Raw genomic sequence first — 14928 nt, forward strand, 5'->3', positions numbered from 1 at the left:
CCTATAAAGAGAAAGCAGATTTTTATGGGACTCCATACAGATCAGAACTGATGTGGAAAAAAAAAAACAAATCACCCCATGTCCAAAGTCCTTATGCCAGCTTTGCCTAACTCAGCCTTTATGCCATTTTTGTGGCATGTGCTACACCAGTGCCAGGTATTAAACTGTTATTATATTACCCAGAAGTCCATATGCTAGCTGCTATTACTTTGCACAGAAAGCCACCCCTGCCCTCCCCAACATGTGTAATACAATGAGGTAAAGGAGGAATATGCAGAGAAAGAAGAGGGATGGGGTGCTGGTTGTAAAAGGAAAGAGGCTTAGGGTGCTGCCAGAAAGAAGCAGGAGGGTTGGATTGCTGAGGAGGAGAAGGACATTTTTGTGTGGCTTTATGGGCAGGTCTTACCCCTATCTGATACAAGAGGAAAATCTTGTGGGATCCACTGCAACTCAAAGAAGGAGCCTAAAATGCTCCATTCTGAGGAAAGAAACTTTTTGCCATCAAGGAGGAAGAGTCATTTTTGTCAAGGGATTCTCAGGCTCGGAGCCGCACTCACCAGTCCTCTCCTCTGCTCTTCTGTGCTCTGCCTCGCCCTCTGCTGCCTGTCACAGTCTGCTCTGTACAGTGTCCAGTCTCCACCATCCGTCCAGCTGCCAGCAGCATCTTCTTGTTCCACTCCACGGTGACGGAGACGGAGTCCACACACAGACTGAGTACAGTCCAGTCCACACGCTGCACGCACTGTCTGTCAGCGGCCGGCGGGAAAACTTGAATGAGGGCGGGGGCGGAGGCAGGGGCGGGCGCAGGCGGACCTGCTGCATGATCTCTGCTCTGCGAGAGAACTTGGGAGTCGGGAATCTTCGGAACTGCGCGCCGCACATGCACAGTTCCGACCTTGCCGCCGCCGCCGTAAATTTACTGGCACCTTTCTCCTGCTACGGGCATTTACGGGCAGGAGAAAAGTGCCCTGTTTTAACGGGCTGTCCGTAAATCTACGGACGGTTGGCAACACTGGCAGTGTTGTCTGTGTCATAGCTCAACTGATAGGCATGTTTGCCTTGGCATATCATATTTCAGCTTGCCAGAAAGAAAAAAAGACAGCTGGAAAGACACTGCATTAGTTTTCTACTAAAAATCATAAGAAAAATGCTGTTTTTTTTGGGTTGTGGACATACTACAGAGCTGAAACTTGACAGGTACACTTTTTAGACCCCCCAGACACTAAATACAAAAAATGACATGCCTGCCTAAAAAAATGCCCGATAAATGCCTGCAAGAGAAAAAGCCAGCCGCAGAGAAGCCGTATTCCTGAAAATATAAGAAAAATGCTGTTTTTTAGGGGTTCTGGACATGCTACAGAGCTGAAACTTGACAGGTACACTTTTGTGACCCCCCAGACACTAAATACAAAAAATGACATGCCTGCCTAAAAAAATGCCCGATAAATGCCTGCAAGAGAAAAAGACAGCCGCAGAGAAGCCGTATTCCTGAAAATATAAGAAAAATGCTGTTTTTTAGGGGTTCTGGACATGCTACAGAGCTGAAACTTGACAGGTACACTTTTGTGACCCCCCAGACACTAAATACAAAAAATGACATGCCTGCCTAAAAAAATGCCCGATAAATGCCTGCAAGAGAAAAAGCCAGCCGCAGAGAAGCCGTATTCCTGAAAATATAAGAAAAATGCTGTTTTTTAGGGGTTCTGGACATGCTACAGAGCTGAAACTTGACAGGTACACTTTTTAGACCCCCCAGACACTAAATACAAAAAATGACATGCCTGCCTAAAAAAATGCCCGATAAATGCCTGCAAGAGAAAAAGACAGCCGCAGAGAAGCCGTATTCCTGAAAATATAAGAAAAATGCTGTTTTTTAGGGGTTCTGGACATGCTACAGAGCTGAAACTTGACAGGTACACTTTTGTGACCCCCCAGACACTAAATACAAAAAATGACATGCCTGCCTAAAAAAATGCCCGATAAATGCCTGCAAGAGAAAAAGCCAGCCGCAGAGAAGCCGTATTCCTGAAAATATAAGAAAAATGCTGTTTTTTAGGGGTTCTGGACATGCTACAGAGCTGAAACTTGACAGGTACACTTTTGTGACCCCCCAGACACTAAATACAAAAAATGACATGCCTGCCTAAAAAAATGCCCGATAAATGCCTGCAAGAGAAAAAGACAGCCGCAGAGAAGCCGTATTCCTGAAAATATAAGAAAAATGCTGTTTTTTAGGAGTTCTGGACATGCTACAGAGCTGAAACTTGACAGGTACACTTTTGTGACCCCCCAGACACTAAATACAAAAAATGACATGCCTGCCTAAAAAAATGCCCGATAAATGCCTGCAAGAGAAAAAGACAGCCGCAGAGAAGCCGTATTCCTGAAAATATAAGAAAAATGCTGTTTTTTAGGGGTTCTGGACATGCTACAGAGCTGAAACTTGACAGGTACACTTTTTAGACCCCCCAGACACTAAATACAAAAAATGACATGCCTGCCTAAAAAAATGCCCGATAAATGCCTGCAAGAGAAAAAGCCAGCCGCAGAGAAGCCGTATTCCTGAAAATATAAGAAAAATGCTGTTTTTTAGGGGTTCTGGACATGCTACAGAGCTGAAACTTGACAGGTACACTTTTGTGACCCCCCAGACACTAAATACAAAAAATGACATGCCTGCCTAAAAAAATGCCCGATAAATGCCTGCAAGAGAAAAAGACAGCCGCAGAGAAGCCGTATTCCTGAAAATATAAGAAAAATGCTGTTTTTTAGGGGTTCTGGACATGCTACAGAGCTGAAAATTGACAGGTACACTTTTTAGACCCCCCAGACACTAAATACAAAAAATGACATGCCTGCCTAAAAAAATGCCCGCTAAATGCCTGCAAGAGAAAAAGCCAGCCGCAGAGAAGCCATATTCCTGAAAATATAAGAAAAATGCTGTTTTTTAGGGGTTCTGGACATGCTACAGAGCTGAAACTTCACAGGTACACTTTTTAGACCCCCAGATGCTAAATCCAAAGAAATTTTTTATTTTTATTTTTTTTTAATTTTTCCAATAATTGGCTCTCTATCAAAAAATTATAATTTTTAAGAACTTTTTTTTGCGTGATCCCTCTCCGGCATGCCACAGTCCAGGTGTTAGTCCCCTTGAAACAACTTTTCCATCACTATTGTGGCCAGAAAGAGTCCCTGTGTGTTTTAAAATTCGCCTGCCTATTGAAGTCTATGGCGGTTCGCCCGGTTCGCCAGTTCGCGAACATTTGCCGATGTTCGCGTTCGCCGTTCGCGAACCGCGAATTTTAGGTTCGCGACATCACTAATTCTAACCATGTATGGGCAGGCTAAATGTACCCAAGTTGATAGATCAATCAACTTGGGTAAACCCAGCCTGTCTGATTCTACAAGTGCTTATATCTAGTGCCTATTATAACCTGGGGGTGCAGGAAAGAAAATCTCTACAACCACTTTAATGATTTTTACCTATAGGTAAGCCTAAATTAAGGCTTACCTATAGGTGCTGTAAATATCTCCTAAACTTGCACCGTTTAGGAGATATTTACATTGCATGCAGCCGATGATGTCATTGGTGCATGCGCTCTGAAGAAACGGCCGCCCGTGCTGTTTCATCAGAGCCCTGTGCCATGACCGGTGGCTCCTGAGTGACGTCACGCGGCTTCGGCCAGTAATACAGCCGGAGTCCACAGACCCTGAAGGAAGACGGGTGAACATGGATGCGGCAGGCAGCGGGGACAACGCGGGCTTTGTTGCAGGTAAGTGTCACATAATGTGCTAGTATGCGATGCATACTAGCACATTACACATTTACTTTGCCGGGAAAAAAAAAAGAAAAAAAAAGTTAAGAATTGACTTCCTCTTTAATAGCTGGTTTTACTTCATCTCTCTCTGCCTTGGTTCTTCTCTTCCCTGGCCAGCTGCATCAACCCTCCACTAATCTCCATACCAAACTTATATAAGATTAAGGATTAAGTTAAATCGAACCCTTTCCAGAAATAATTTAAAGGGGAAACCTTATTTTAAAGGGCAACTAAGTAACCCCTGCCTACAGCCAGATAATTGTTATTACCAGAGTTCAAAGCATCACAGCCAGATAACTGATTTTTGGGGAAGGCTTTCACTGATTTTTTATGTCATAGTTTGTAAAACATTTTCATAGAATTAAAGTGACTCTCAGTTTAGCAACAATTTTGTATTATGAAGTCTTATTATGTTCTACATACTCCTATTACAATATTTCTTATTAACTGGAATTTGTAGTACACAGTTTCCCATCAGGTCCTTCATATTAAGATCCCTGGATTGTTTGATGCCTCCCATTCACATATTCCTGATTGGCAGTTGTGGCTATACAGTATATATTTCAATGTATTATTTTATTGTGCATTTCAACTCCTGCTTGAAATAGAGCTGCAGCTCGGCTCAGGAGCCCTCATAGCATGCTGCTTGCACTGGACAGGAGGGAGAGGCCAGGAAAAGCAACGAGGGACCCGAGAAGAGGAGGATCAGGGCTGCCCTGTGCAAAACCAACTGCACAGAGGAGGTAAGTATAACACGTTTGTTATTTTTATAGAAAAAAAAGGAGACTTTACAATCACTTTAATTACTCAGATTTTATTGGTATACAATATAATTTCAGTTTAACAGCGTCATTACAGTGAAAGGCAGCGTCATAGTTCCCAAATACTAAAGGCAGTGCTTGCCACATGGTTTTCTGTCACATGGTTCATGGTTGCCATAAGGCTTATTTATGAAAATAGTGAGAATTTTTATACATTTTTGTTCATTTAGTGACTTGAGTGTAACTTTGTCCTTATCTTGAATTGCCAGAGTCACCTACAACACAGAACAAAAGTATAGAAAAATTAAGTTTTTTTGTGTGTTAGAATATTATAATGCAAGAGATGGCAAAAATGTGTTATAGATAGTAGCACAAAAGTTAAAACATTGGCAATACCTTTTGTGTGGCTAAAGGAATATTTTTTGGAGATTCAAGCTTTAAAAGATTCTTTAGGTTTCATACAAATAACTGAACACACATATATTTACTGTATATATACACACAAGCACTGTGGACATCAAAGTACAAAAGTTAAAGTGTTTGTTACCCCAACATTTCAGGTTCCTGATATGTACCTGCTGTACCATGTACTTGTATGGGAAGGTGTACTGTTCTCTTTGTATTGCTACCTTTATGTAAAATCCCTTGTGTTCTTGCCAGTCTCTCTGCTTTCTTTTTAAAAACCGACCACACTAAGCAGAAGAGCACACTCTGGTCAGTTCTCTAACTATGCTGGGAACTCAGTATGCTTTCCTCCAATGATCAGAGTTGTCCTGACGCGCCCCAGCTGCACAGCCATTCACTGGCAAGATCAGTGTGCTGCTGCTTCCCCTCCCTCAGCTCTTATGCAACTAAGAACAGAAGGAATGTGATCACTTACAAAGAAGGGAAAAAAGGTGTCTATAATGCTTTTTTGTATCTATACAAAAAAGATAGATTTTTGGGGCAAGAAAAAGTTTTTTGCAGATGAGTCTAGGCAATAAAATAAAACAAGCCTGCTTGGACATAGCAATTCGTTCTTATACCTGTTTTTTATGGATAACAGATAAAAGGATGGACTGTCATTTTGCATTTCAACCTAAAGCCCAACCAGGGCTGGCGCAGGGATTTTTGACACCCTAGGCGAAACCTGATTTTGCGCCCCCTCCGGCTCCACCCATTAGTGCGGTATGCTTATTGGGGAAGGATTCAAGAGTGCGTTTCATACATAGTGCAAGGTTCAGGGGTGCATTCATACAGGGTGCAAGGTTCAGAAATGTGTTGTACAGGGTGCAAGGTTCAGGAGTGCTTTTTGTACAGGGTGCAAGGTTCAGGAGTGCATTTTGTACAGGGTGCAAGGTTCAGGAGTGCGTTTCGTACAGGGTGCAAGGTTCAGGGTGCAAGGTTTAGAAGTGCGTTTCGTACAGGGTGCAAGGTTCAGGAGTGCATTTCATACAGAGTGCAAGGTGCAGAAGAGAGTGCAGGTTCAGGAATGCATTGTACAGAGTGCAGATTCAGGAATGCATTGTACAGAGTGCAGGTTTAGGAATGCATTGTACAGAGTGCAGGTTTAGGAATGCATTGTACAGAGTGCAGGTTCAGGAATGCATTGTACAGAGTGCAGGTTCAGGAATTTGTTGAACTGCAAAGACATCAATGAATTAAACATAGCACACTTACATCCTAAAATCTTGATTAGCAGCATACAGGAGCCGATGGAAGAATGCAGACATCAGATAGCCTATAGCAGGACATTCAGCAGTATAAACCTCTATCCAGCACAGCCAGGGATTGGTGGGCAAGCCAGCAGGGCGTACGGCCAACTAGAGTCAGTGTGAGTCCATGAGAGGAGCTGTCAAATTGAAGCTGTGATATTGGGAAGGGCGTGGCCAAAGTGTGGGGCTCCACTTTGTCCCCTGCATAGACAAACCAATCTGCATTTATACACTGGTGGGCGGGGAGGAAGGTAATCAACCTGAATTATACAGAGCTGTAGGTGCACATGCAGTAGTTGGTTCCTCCCCCTGCCACCTTCTTCCCCGCCCACCAATGTGTAAACGCTGGCTGTTTTCTCTATAGACGGAACAAAGGGGCAGAGCCACATATATCGGCCCCGCCCTTCCCGACATCGGTTTCAATTTGACAGCTCCACCCATGGACTCACACACGTTCTCATTGCAGCTGGCTTGGGACTGTTGGGACTCAAGGTATGCTACTCTACAACTTGTGGTCTTGTCACAACTCTCTGCGGCTGCCTTCCATACAGCAGTGCTGTGCCACCTGAGGCTTGCTGTAGCACTCAGGCGGCACACAGCATGAGGAGTGCCACACTGGCCAGGTGCAGGATGCTGGTGCCCCCTGCTAAGTTGCGCCCTAGGCGGCTGCCTAGGTTGCCTTACATGTAGCGCCGGCCCTGAGCCAAACTCTAGTATTTATTTAAACTACCATCTAATACTAGTCCTATTCAGGGCTGAATAACACCAATGGAGGCCAGGGTGCCAAGAACCTGCCTCTCAGATGCATATCATGCCATGCAGAAGAATGCTCTGTGCAACTTTCAAGATCCATCCACTGTAACATTACTGGACTAAGGACACCTCAAAAAAGTTTGTATAAAGACTGTAAAAAAAGATGTTCCAAAGGGGTGGGTGGGGGGTTGGACGGAGTTGTGGTGTTAGAAGCAGCTGAAGCTTGGCTTTAGTGGCTAAAGACTTCCTTGTCCAGAGACGGTTTAAGGCAAAATAGGGTCTAACAGTGTTTGTAAAGTCACTATGTGACTTTACATGTATCCCATACAGAAATGCTGCCATTAACAAAAGCTAGGTGGCAGTTTTCCCCCCACTAATCCTTTAGGCAGGGTTGGTACCTCCCTGCATCCAATTCACATGACAGAAGAGTGTGACCGACTCTCAATGGAGTGCACAGCAGAAGGGTCCTGTGCAACTTTGGCTCAGTTTCAGGTCCAAATTCAGGCAAATATTCAGACTTGATCTTGACCTGAAACAGTGAACAGGGACACACCGGACCCCCTGCTGTGCCCCGCTCTGCACTCAGTGTGAATCCAGCCTCAGATTGACTTTGATAGGGATTGCATCAGGCATAGCGACGCTGCCCCATTTGCAACGTCTGTAGTGGCATGGCCCTCCTCTTGAGACACTAACAAGTGCATCCTCTCTTTTAAAGTGGTAGACAGGTGTACAGCTGTGACCGGTCAGGCTTATCTTCTGTAGAAGCATGAAAGTTGTAATTGGACCCCTTGGCATCTATTTGGGCAAACCCCAGGCCTCAGGCTCCTGCTCAGGTTGCCTTGTGGATGATCTGGCTCTGTTCTTGCCCCAAATTTGTCGTTCACTTCATGTTATTTGATGTACTTGTGTGTATCTGAATAAGTCTAAAAAATAAACTGATTTATATTTAAAAGCTTGTGCCTTGAAATATACACTATATTGCTAAAAGTATTGGGACACCAGCCTTTACAAGTACATGAACTTTAATAGCATCCCAACCTTAGTTGTAGGGTTCAATATTGAGTTGGCCCACCCTTTGCAGCTATAACAGCTTCAACTCTTCTGGAAAGGCCATCCATAAGGTTTAGGAGTGTGTCTATGGGAATGTTTGACCATTCTTTCAGAAGCGCATTTGTGAGGTAAGGCACTGAGGTTGAATGAGAAGTCCTGAGTTGCAGTCTCCACTCTAATTCATCCCAAAGGTGTTCTATTGGGTTGAAGTCAGGACTGTGCAGGTCAGTCAAGTTCCTCTACCCCAAACTCGCTCATCCATGTCTTTATGGACCTTGCTTTGTGCTCCCTGCTGATTCCCGCTAAGCAGGTGGATGACAGGTCTGTGTCCATTCACTGTGCAGAGTGGACACGGATACGGTCCCACTCTCCTCTATTGAGAAATCAGATGGAAATGGACCACCTGTCCATTTCTATTCAATGCGCCGGACAAATGGAAAATAGGACCACCATCCGTCTGTTTTTGGCGGATTGTGTCAGCTAACACTCGCCCCTACATAGAGGAGACTGAAAGGTCCGAACAAGTCCGCCTGAAAAACTGAAAGGGAGACCTGTTAGGACAGTCTGTGTGAAAGGGCCCAACAGAAAGTCTTACATTAAGCCAGATAGGACCTCTACGTACTGGCTTAGTTGATATCATCTGCCAATCTACTATTCACCGCATAGCAATAGCTACATAGATGTTGATGTTGTTACTTGCGCCGCCCATGATATTGGTAGCTGCTGTTTATTTATTTGGTTTCATACAGTTTCTATGTTGCATTTCTATGGCTATTGAAGTATTGTAATAGCACCTTTGTGCCCGCTCTATTGAGTGGTTGAGAGAGTTTTGTATACATTCCCTATTTGTTCTGGAATGTGTGATTTTTTTCTTTTTTTTTTACTAAGTGCACCATTACTTTCTTTGTATTTCTGGTAATGTACCAATGGTGGAATGGGAATCCTTTGTGATATACACTTTCTCTATTGTTCTGTTTTCCTGTAAAAACTTTGAAAACTCAATAAAGCAGATTAAATATAAATTAAGCCAGACACTTATCTCTGGATGGTATATAAAAACATCTCCAGCTCTTGTAGCCCATAGGGGCATTCTACAGTGCATATTCAGAACATAGATGTAAAAAATTAAAACAAATAACCAAAATGGAATTCAGAAGCATAATTTTTGCTAATAAGGGGGAAAATTTCAACAGCAGAACTGACAGACCATTGAAGACAAGTGGCGTGAGGGATAAATTAAGCATTTCTGCTTTTTAATGGTACCCTAGACAAGGGTAGTTTTGGATTTTCCCTGTTGCAACTTAAAATTTTGGAAATACTAAAAAAAGGGGCTAGAAACTTTTTCATTTTCTTTTTTTCTTCAATCTCTGTCCCCATTAGGACAGGAAATGATGGATGGGAAAGGACACAGACTGCAGCAAAACACTTTTTTTTCTAACAACACGAGAAAGGGTTAGATTCCCTGTCCAGTTATTATTAGGCTACGTTTAAACTTGCATCCAAACTGCTGTACCTCAGGAAAACCCCCAAAAAAAACAGAAATCATAGCAAAACAATAAGTACAAATACATCAGAGAAGAACAAGTACCTCCATTACTGAAAGTTAAAGTAATACATAGTGAGGCCATGGAAAGCAATATCAAACTAGCCAAAAATATATAAAAATCACTTATCCATAGCTTAGCAAATTACATGCTAGATACTGTATGTTAGTACGAACTAGATAAAGTGAGAACAGCACGGATCTCGGAAGTACCATAGAGGGCTTTCTGTAGCTACAATCAGATGTCAACTAAGAAGATCCCCTCTAAAACCCAATGAGGTACCAACCAGAAGAAAGAACATTGTAAGAGGCAGCACAAAAGAAGGAGAATCATGAAAATTTTGAGAAGAAAAAACAGAAAAAGAGGAGGGAAAAAAAAGGGGAAGGGGGTGGGGGCATACAGGAGATGGATGATGAACACCTATGAAAGAACCCTGGAAGAGTGATAGTTTTTAGTGTGGGCACGAAGCAAAGCATTGCAACTGCTGCATGTACAACCCCCATTCTATGCCTTTAGAGTTGAGGGGCTCAGCAATACATTTTAATGCCCCCAACCACAAGTCTTGAGAAGCCCTTAGTCCAGGACTTGACAAATTTGCTTTGAATCTATGAGCCAGCTAAAAAATATAGGAACCATTTTTTTTCTAGCATAGGGTGTGCTGCCAGCACCTGGGGCAAGACAAGTAATCTGCGCCCCCTAACTTACTTACAGCAGAGCATTCAGTCAATCACTCAAATGTAACGCCATTATCTCTAGGGTTATAGGCTGGCCAGAAATAATGACATTAAAAACTCCTTATTATGCCGATTGCATTGTGACTGTGGCATGTAATACACCCTCATCTTCTGCCTATTGAATCTTAAGGGTGGCCGTTAGTGGGTGGCAAAAACATTTCTCTACTGCACATTTTTACCACCCAACTGCACATTTAAATTAAGCCTTAGTGACACTTTAAATAAAATACAAAAAAGGATGAAAGATTTATCTCAGCATTTCTGATCTTCTGTTGTCTCTTTGCAGCCACTTTCTGCCTACATGTGTGTCCCCCGGGATGACTCTATTCATTGCTCTTGTGGGTTTCTGGTCACCATGAAATAATGGAGCCCAGCTTTACATTAGGAGTGGTAATTGTTTATGGTACAGAGAGCTTTATCAGGGGACATAGAAGGATTCTTCTAAAGCATATCCTCCTGCCTTATCTCCCCTACTCCACCTCACAGCACACCGTAAACTTTCCAAGGAGTGCCGGCCCGGTGTGTCACAGCATTGACACAGGAACACACAGCCAAGGAAGCTCCCCTGCTCCATCCTCCACCAGAATACCTCCCGCTCCCGCTAGGAGTACTCGCAGTCCACCCATTCTATCAGGTGGAGGCTACACAGGGTGCCGGGTCCCCCTCCACCTCACCCTTCACCGACGTCTGATCACGGGCAGCAGAAGAGAGAATCCATTCATCCTTGAACCTTGTGCGGGCATTGGGGAGGAGGATGGGACAGCAGCTGCCTGAGAAAAGGAGACCGGCTCCCCCTGCTCCCCTGTCACTCACAGCTGGACTTCAGACTACTGCATGCCTCCGGGGGAAACCACAGACTTTAGGTGGGGGGGGGAGAGAGGGATTGGCTGTCGGTGCCCTGAGCTGCATGTTGGGGGCATAGGGAGTTGCAGTGAGTGGGCTAGCGGTGGTTTCTGGTCACCATGGCGAACTGGCGCCTGGGGTTTGTCGAGCCCAGCCTAAAGGGCCATACACACTATAAGATTTTCTGAAGACTTTTTCCTTTAGACTTACCAAAAACCATATAATATGAGGTCAAACCTAAACACTTTCAATTTGTATGCAATCTGGCCCTTGTACTACATAGAAAAGGTAAATCTGAAGGAAATCTAACCACAAAAGTTGGATAGTGTGTATCCAGCCTTAGACTGTCTGTGTCCTGTTCATTTCTAATCTGGATGTCATATGGCGATTAGCCAAGGCAAATTCTCAGTAGCACAATCACAAAACTTTATAAAAACGGTCACTGTCTATTAGAAACTGAAAAAAATAAAAAGAAGGTTTGGGCTGGAGCTGGAATCTAACGCTAAGCAGGATGATAAGCATGAGTCTGTATTCACCATAGATATTGATTAGCAGACAAGACAAGGATTCAAGTCATCTCTCATTAATTACCTTTAAAAATTTTTACCCATCTAATTTAAAATAAACAAATTTGACATCCTTACCCGTGTTGCAGGGATGGTTGTATTCTGCCACTGCTTGTTCATCTGGAGGGTAAAATGAGTAAAAGAAGAACATTAAACTGCCATCAAAGGCATACACATGATACATAACATAATCCAATCAGTAATGAAGATGTGATATACAGAAGGAGTGATTTCACACCAGGATTATTCCACCACCCTCCAGCTAAAAACGAACTTCAAGAGATGTAGGAAAATGTCTTCCTGGTTTTGCTTATTGGCTTATTATTTTTTTTAAAAAAAGCTGTCATGAGAATGATAATGGTGACGTAACTTGGGAATGCTCTTACCCGTCTCATAATAGTCATAAACTTTTACTGTGGCTGGTTTCAGGTCCTTGACTTCAATGTCCTGTTCCACCACAAAAGAAAGATTTATAGGATCACGTCCCACCTAGAAGCAAAAAATAATTACAGTGCTTGATAACAGCGAAGAACAAGACAAAATGGCAGATAAAAAAAATACAAAGGAAAGGTTGGTAACAGTTTGGTTGCCACCAGTTGCAGAAGATCAGGTGTGACAGATGATACAAATGTATGACAGATGTACTAAAGGATGAAGACTTATTAATAAATAAGTTAATGAATACAATAAAAAGTAATTTTAAGCTGTATTTATCTGGATATCTCATGCTTTTGGGTAGGGTTTGAAAATCTTGCCAGTTTCCATTGTTGAATTTAAACGTTAAAGCAGTATTAAACTCAAAAGCAAACATTTATCATATTTCAGCTTACAGATTCTTAGATGTAATAGCTGCATTTGTTTTCTGTTTTAGGCTTTCTTTCTTCTGTTTTTATCTGGTGATTCAGCCAGCTAGTCTGTTTTTGAAAATCTCAAGCTCTCTAGCAGACTCTATCAGTTTACATGGACGGGACAAACCATTGGAATGGGTGGTTAAAATTATCAGCTTTTATTTATTTGTGTAAAACCTTTATCCCAAAAGGAAAAAAATCATGTTTTGCTGAAACTGCTTATAATTTAGTGTTATCTGGAGTTTGGCTTTAATTAGTGTATTCTCATTCTTTGTATTCTCATTCCTCTAGAGTTGTGTCTCAGATGTCTTACTGACCAGATCACCCGGTGAGAACAAAAGAGGGAAAAAGCCTAAGAAAAGAAAAGTGATGGAGCCACCACATCTAATGAATGGTAAACTACAATATATTACATTTTTGTTTTCCGGGTTTATTATTACTTTAACCATTGCCGACTGCCAGCAGTACATATACTGCAGCAGGTCTGCTCTGTCTCGGACCGCAAGTGGGGGTGTGCATGCGCCACTTGGCTACAGGGGGAGCCAATCAGCAGGTCCAGCGGCTGCGATGGTCACTGGGCAGCCGCGATCGCTCCCCGTGGAGACAGAACGGCGGTCTGCCATTGTAAACACAGCAGACCGCTGTTCTGTCAGTGATGAACACAGGGATCCTGTGTTCTTCTTATTTAGTGACATAGGTCTCTGTGTTCATGCAGCAAGCCCATCCCCCACAGTTAGAAAACACCTCCTAGGGACACATTTAACACTTTGATCGCCCCTGGTGTTAACCCCTTCCCTGCCAGTGTCATTAGTACAGTAACAGTCAATATCTTTAGCACTGATTACTGTAATAATGTCACTGGTCCCCCGAAAAGTTTCAAAAATGTCAGTTAGGGGTCCGATCTGTCCGCCGCAGTGTCGCAGTCCCACTAAAAATCACTGATCGCTACCATTACTAGTAAAAACGAATAAATAAATAAAAATGACATAAATATTTCCCCTGATTTATAGACGGAATAACTTTTGCGCAAACCAATCAATATACGCTTATTGGGATTTTTTTTACCAAAAATATGTAGCAGAATACAAATTGGCCTAAAATGATGAAAAAATGTGATTTTTATTTTTTTTTTTTTTATTGGGAATGTTATATAGCAGAAAGTAAAAAATGTTGTTTCTATTTCAGAATTGTCGCTCTCTTGTTTTTGGTTTATAGCGCAAAAAAATAAAAATTGCAGAGGTGATCAAATACCACCAAAAGAAGCTCTATTTGTGGGAAAAAAGGACATCAATTTTATTTGGGTACAGTGCAATTGTCAGTTAAAATAACACAGTGCTGAATCACATAAAATGGTCATTAAGGAGGCAAAACCTTCCGGTCCAGAAGTGGGTAATATAACAAGCACACAACTCTGTTAGAAAGATGAACATCAATGACACAAGTCAGGCAGCTTAACCTTGATCACAGATACATTTAGAGGTTAATTGTGCTGAGTAGCCAACATGTTTTAGGGTGATTGCAAGATTTAGAAACTAAACTAATGTGGACATGTGTTCCCCTTAAGGGGTTTTGCCCAAATATGGAGATTTTTTTTAACTTCTAGTTGTGTTTCATTTTTTTTTCTAATCAAAACTGTACAAAAGTTATCAAAAAATAAACTGTTGCCCTAAAAAGAAACTATTAGGAGTTGAAATATGTAAATGAAAAGTGCCTTTAATGACATTAATGTTGTCATTTTGCTCAGGTAGTTATCTCATTTATGTATTTAAAGCAAGCAATACAGCCTGGTCAAGGACCACGCTCGCTTTATCAGGGGACACCTTATGTAAAGTACCTAGTAAAGGGTATATTTATTCAAAACACATGTGCCATTAGGCAGATCTATAACTCTTATATCTAATAAGAGTTATATTAAGAAGTGTTTTGATTGAGCATATGCAGCATTTTCATTGGCATGAAGTTTTAATTTGCATTGACTTCTAAACAGTTTATGGCTTTGTAAACTAGTTTATTCATGCTTTATCTGTCTGCATACATGGCATCCTGTATTAAAATGTCTGTTGATATGCAAATTCAAATCAAACCAAAAGTCCCATCAACCTCAGTATTGGCATGAGATGTGCTGATCACCTTTGGACTTTCAACTTTTGTCTCAGGAAGAGAAGTGCAGTAGACAACCAAATCAGTAAAACTATGTATACCTTTTATACTGTATGTATGTACGTACGTACGTATGTACAGTGCCTTGCGAAAGTATTCGGCCCCCTTGAACTTTGCAACCTTTTGCCACATTTTAGGCTTCAAACATAAAGATATA

At 42.1% G+C, this 14928-nt stretch overlaps 1 protein-coding gene across 1 annotated transcript in view; it reads right to left on the bottom strand.

Annotated features, from left to right (window-relative positions):
• Positions 1-4803: 4803 nt before the first annotated feature.
• Positions 4804-14928, bottom strand: part of LOC309564227 (alpha-1-inhibitor 3-like) — a 90988-nt gene continuing 80863 nt past the window's right edge. Inside the window, exons 14-16 of the mRNA XM_082268854.1 lie at positions 12150-12252; positions 11842-11883; positions 4804-4854 (exon numbers count right to left, since the gene is read on the bottom strand). Of these exons, the coding sequence (XP_082124980.1) occupies positions 4832-4854; positions 11842-11883; positions 12150-12252 (168 nt within the window). The 3' untranslated portion in view covers positions 4804-4831. The remainder of the gene's footprint in view (positions 4855-11841; positions 11884-12149; positions 12253-14928) is intronic.

Source organism: Pelophylax lessonae, assembly GCF_965119305.1.
Source record: "Pelophylax lessonae genome assembly, chromosome: 9".
NCBI classification, from domain to species: Eukaryota; Metazoa; Chordata; class Amphibia; order Anura; family Ranidae; genus Pelophylax; species Pelophylax lessonae.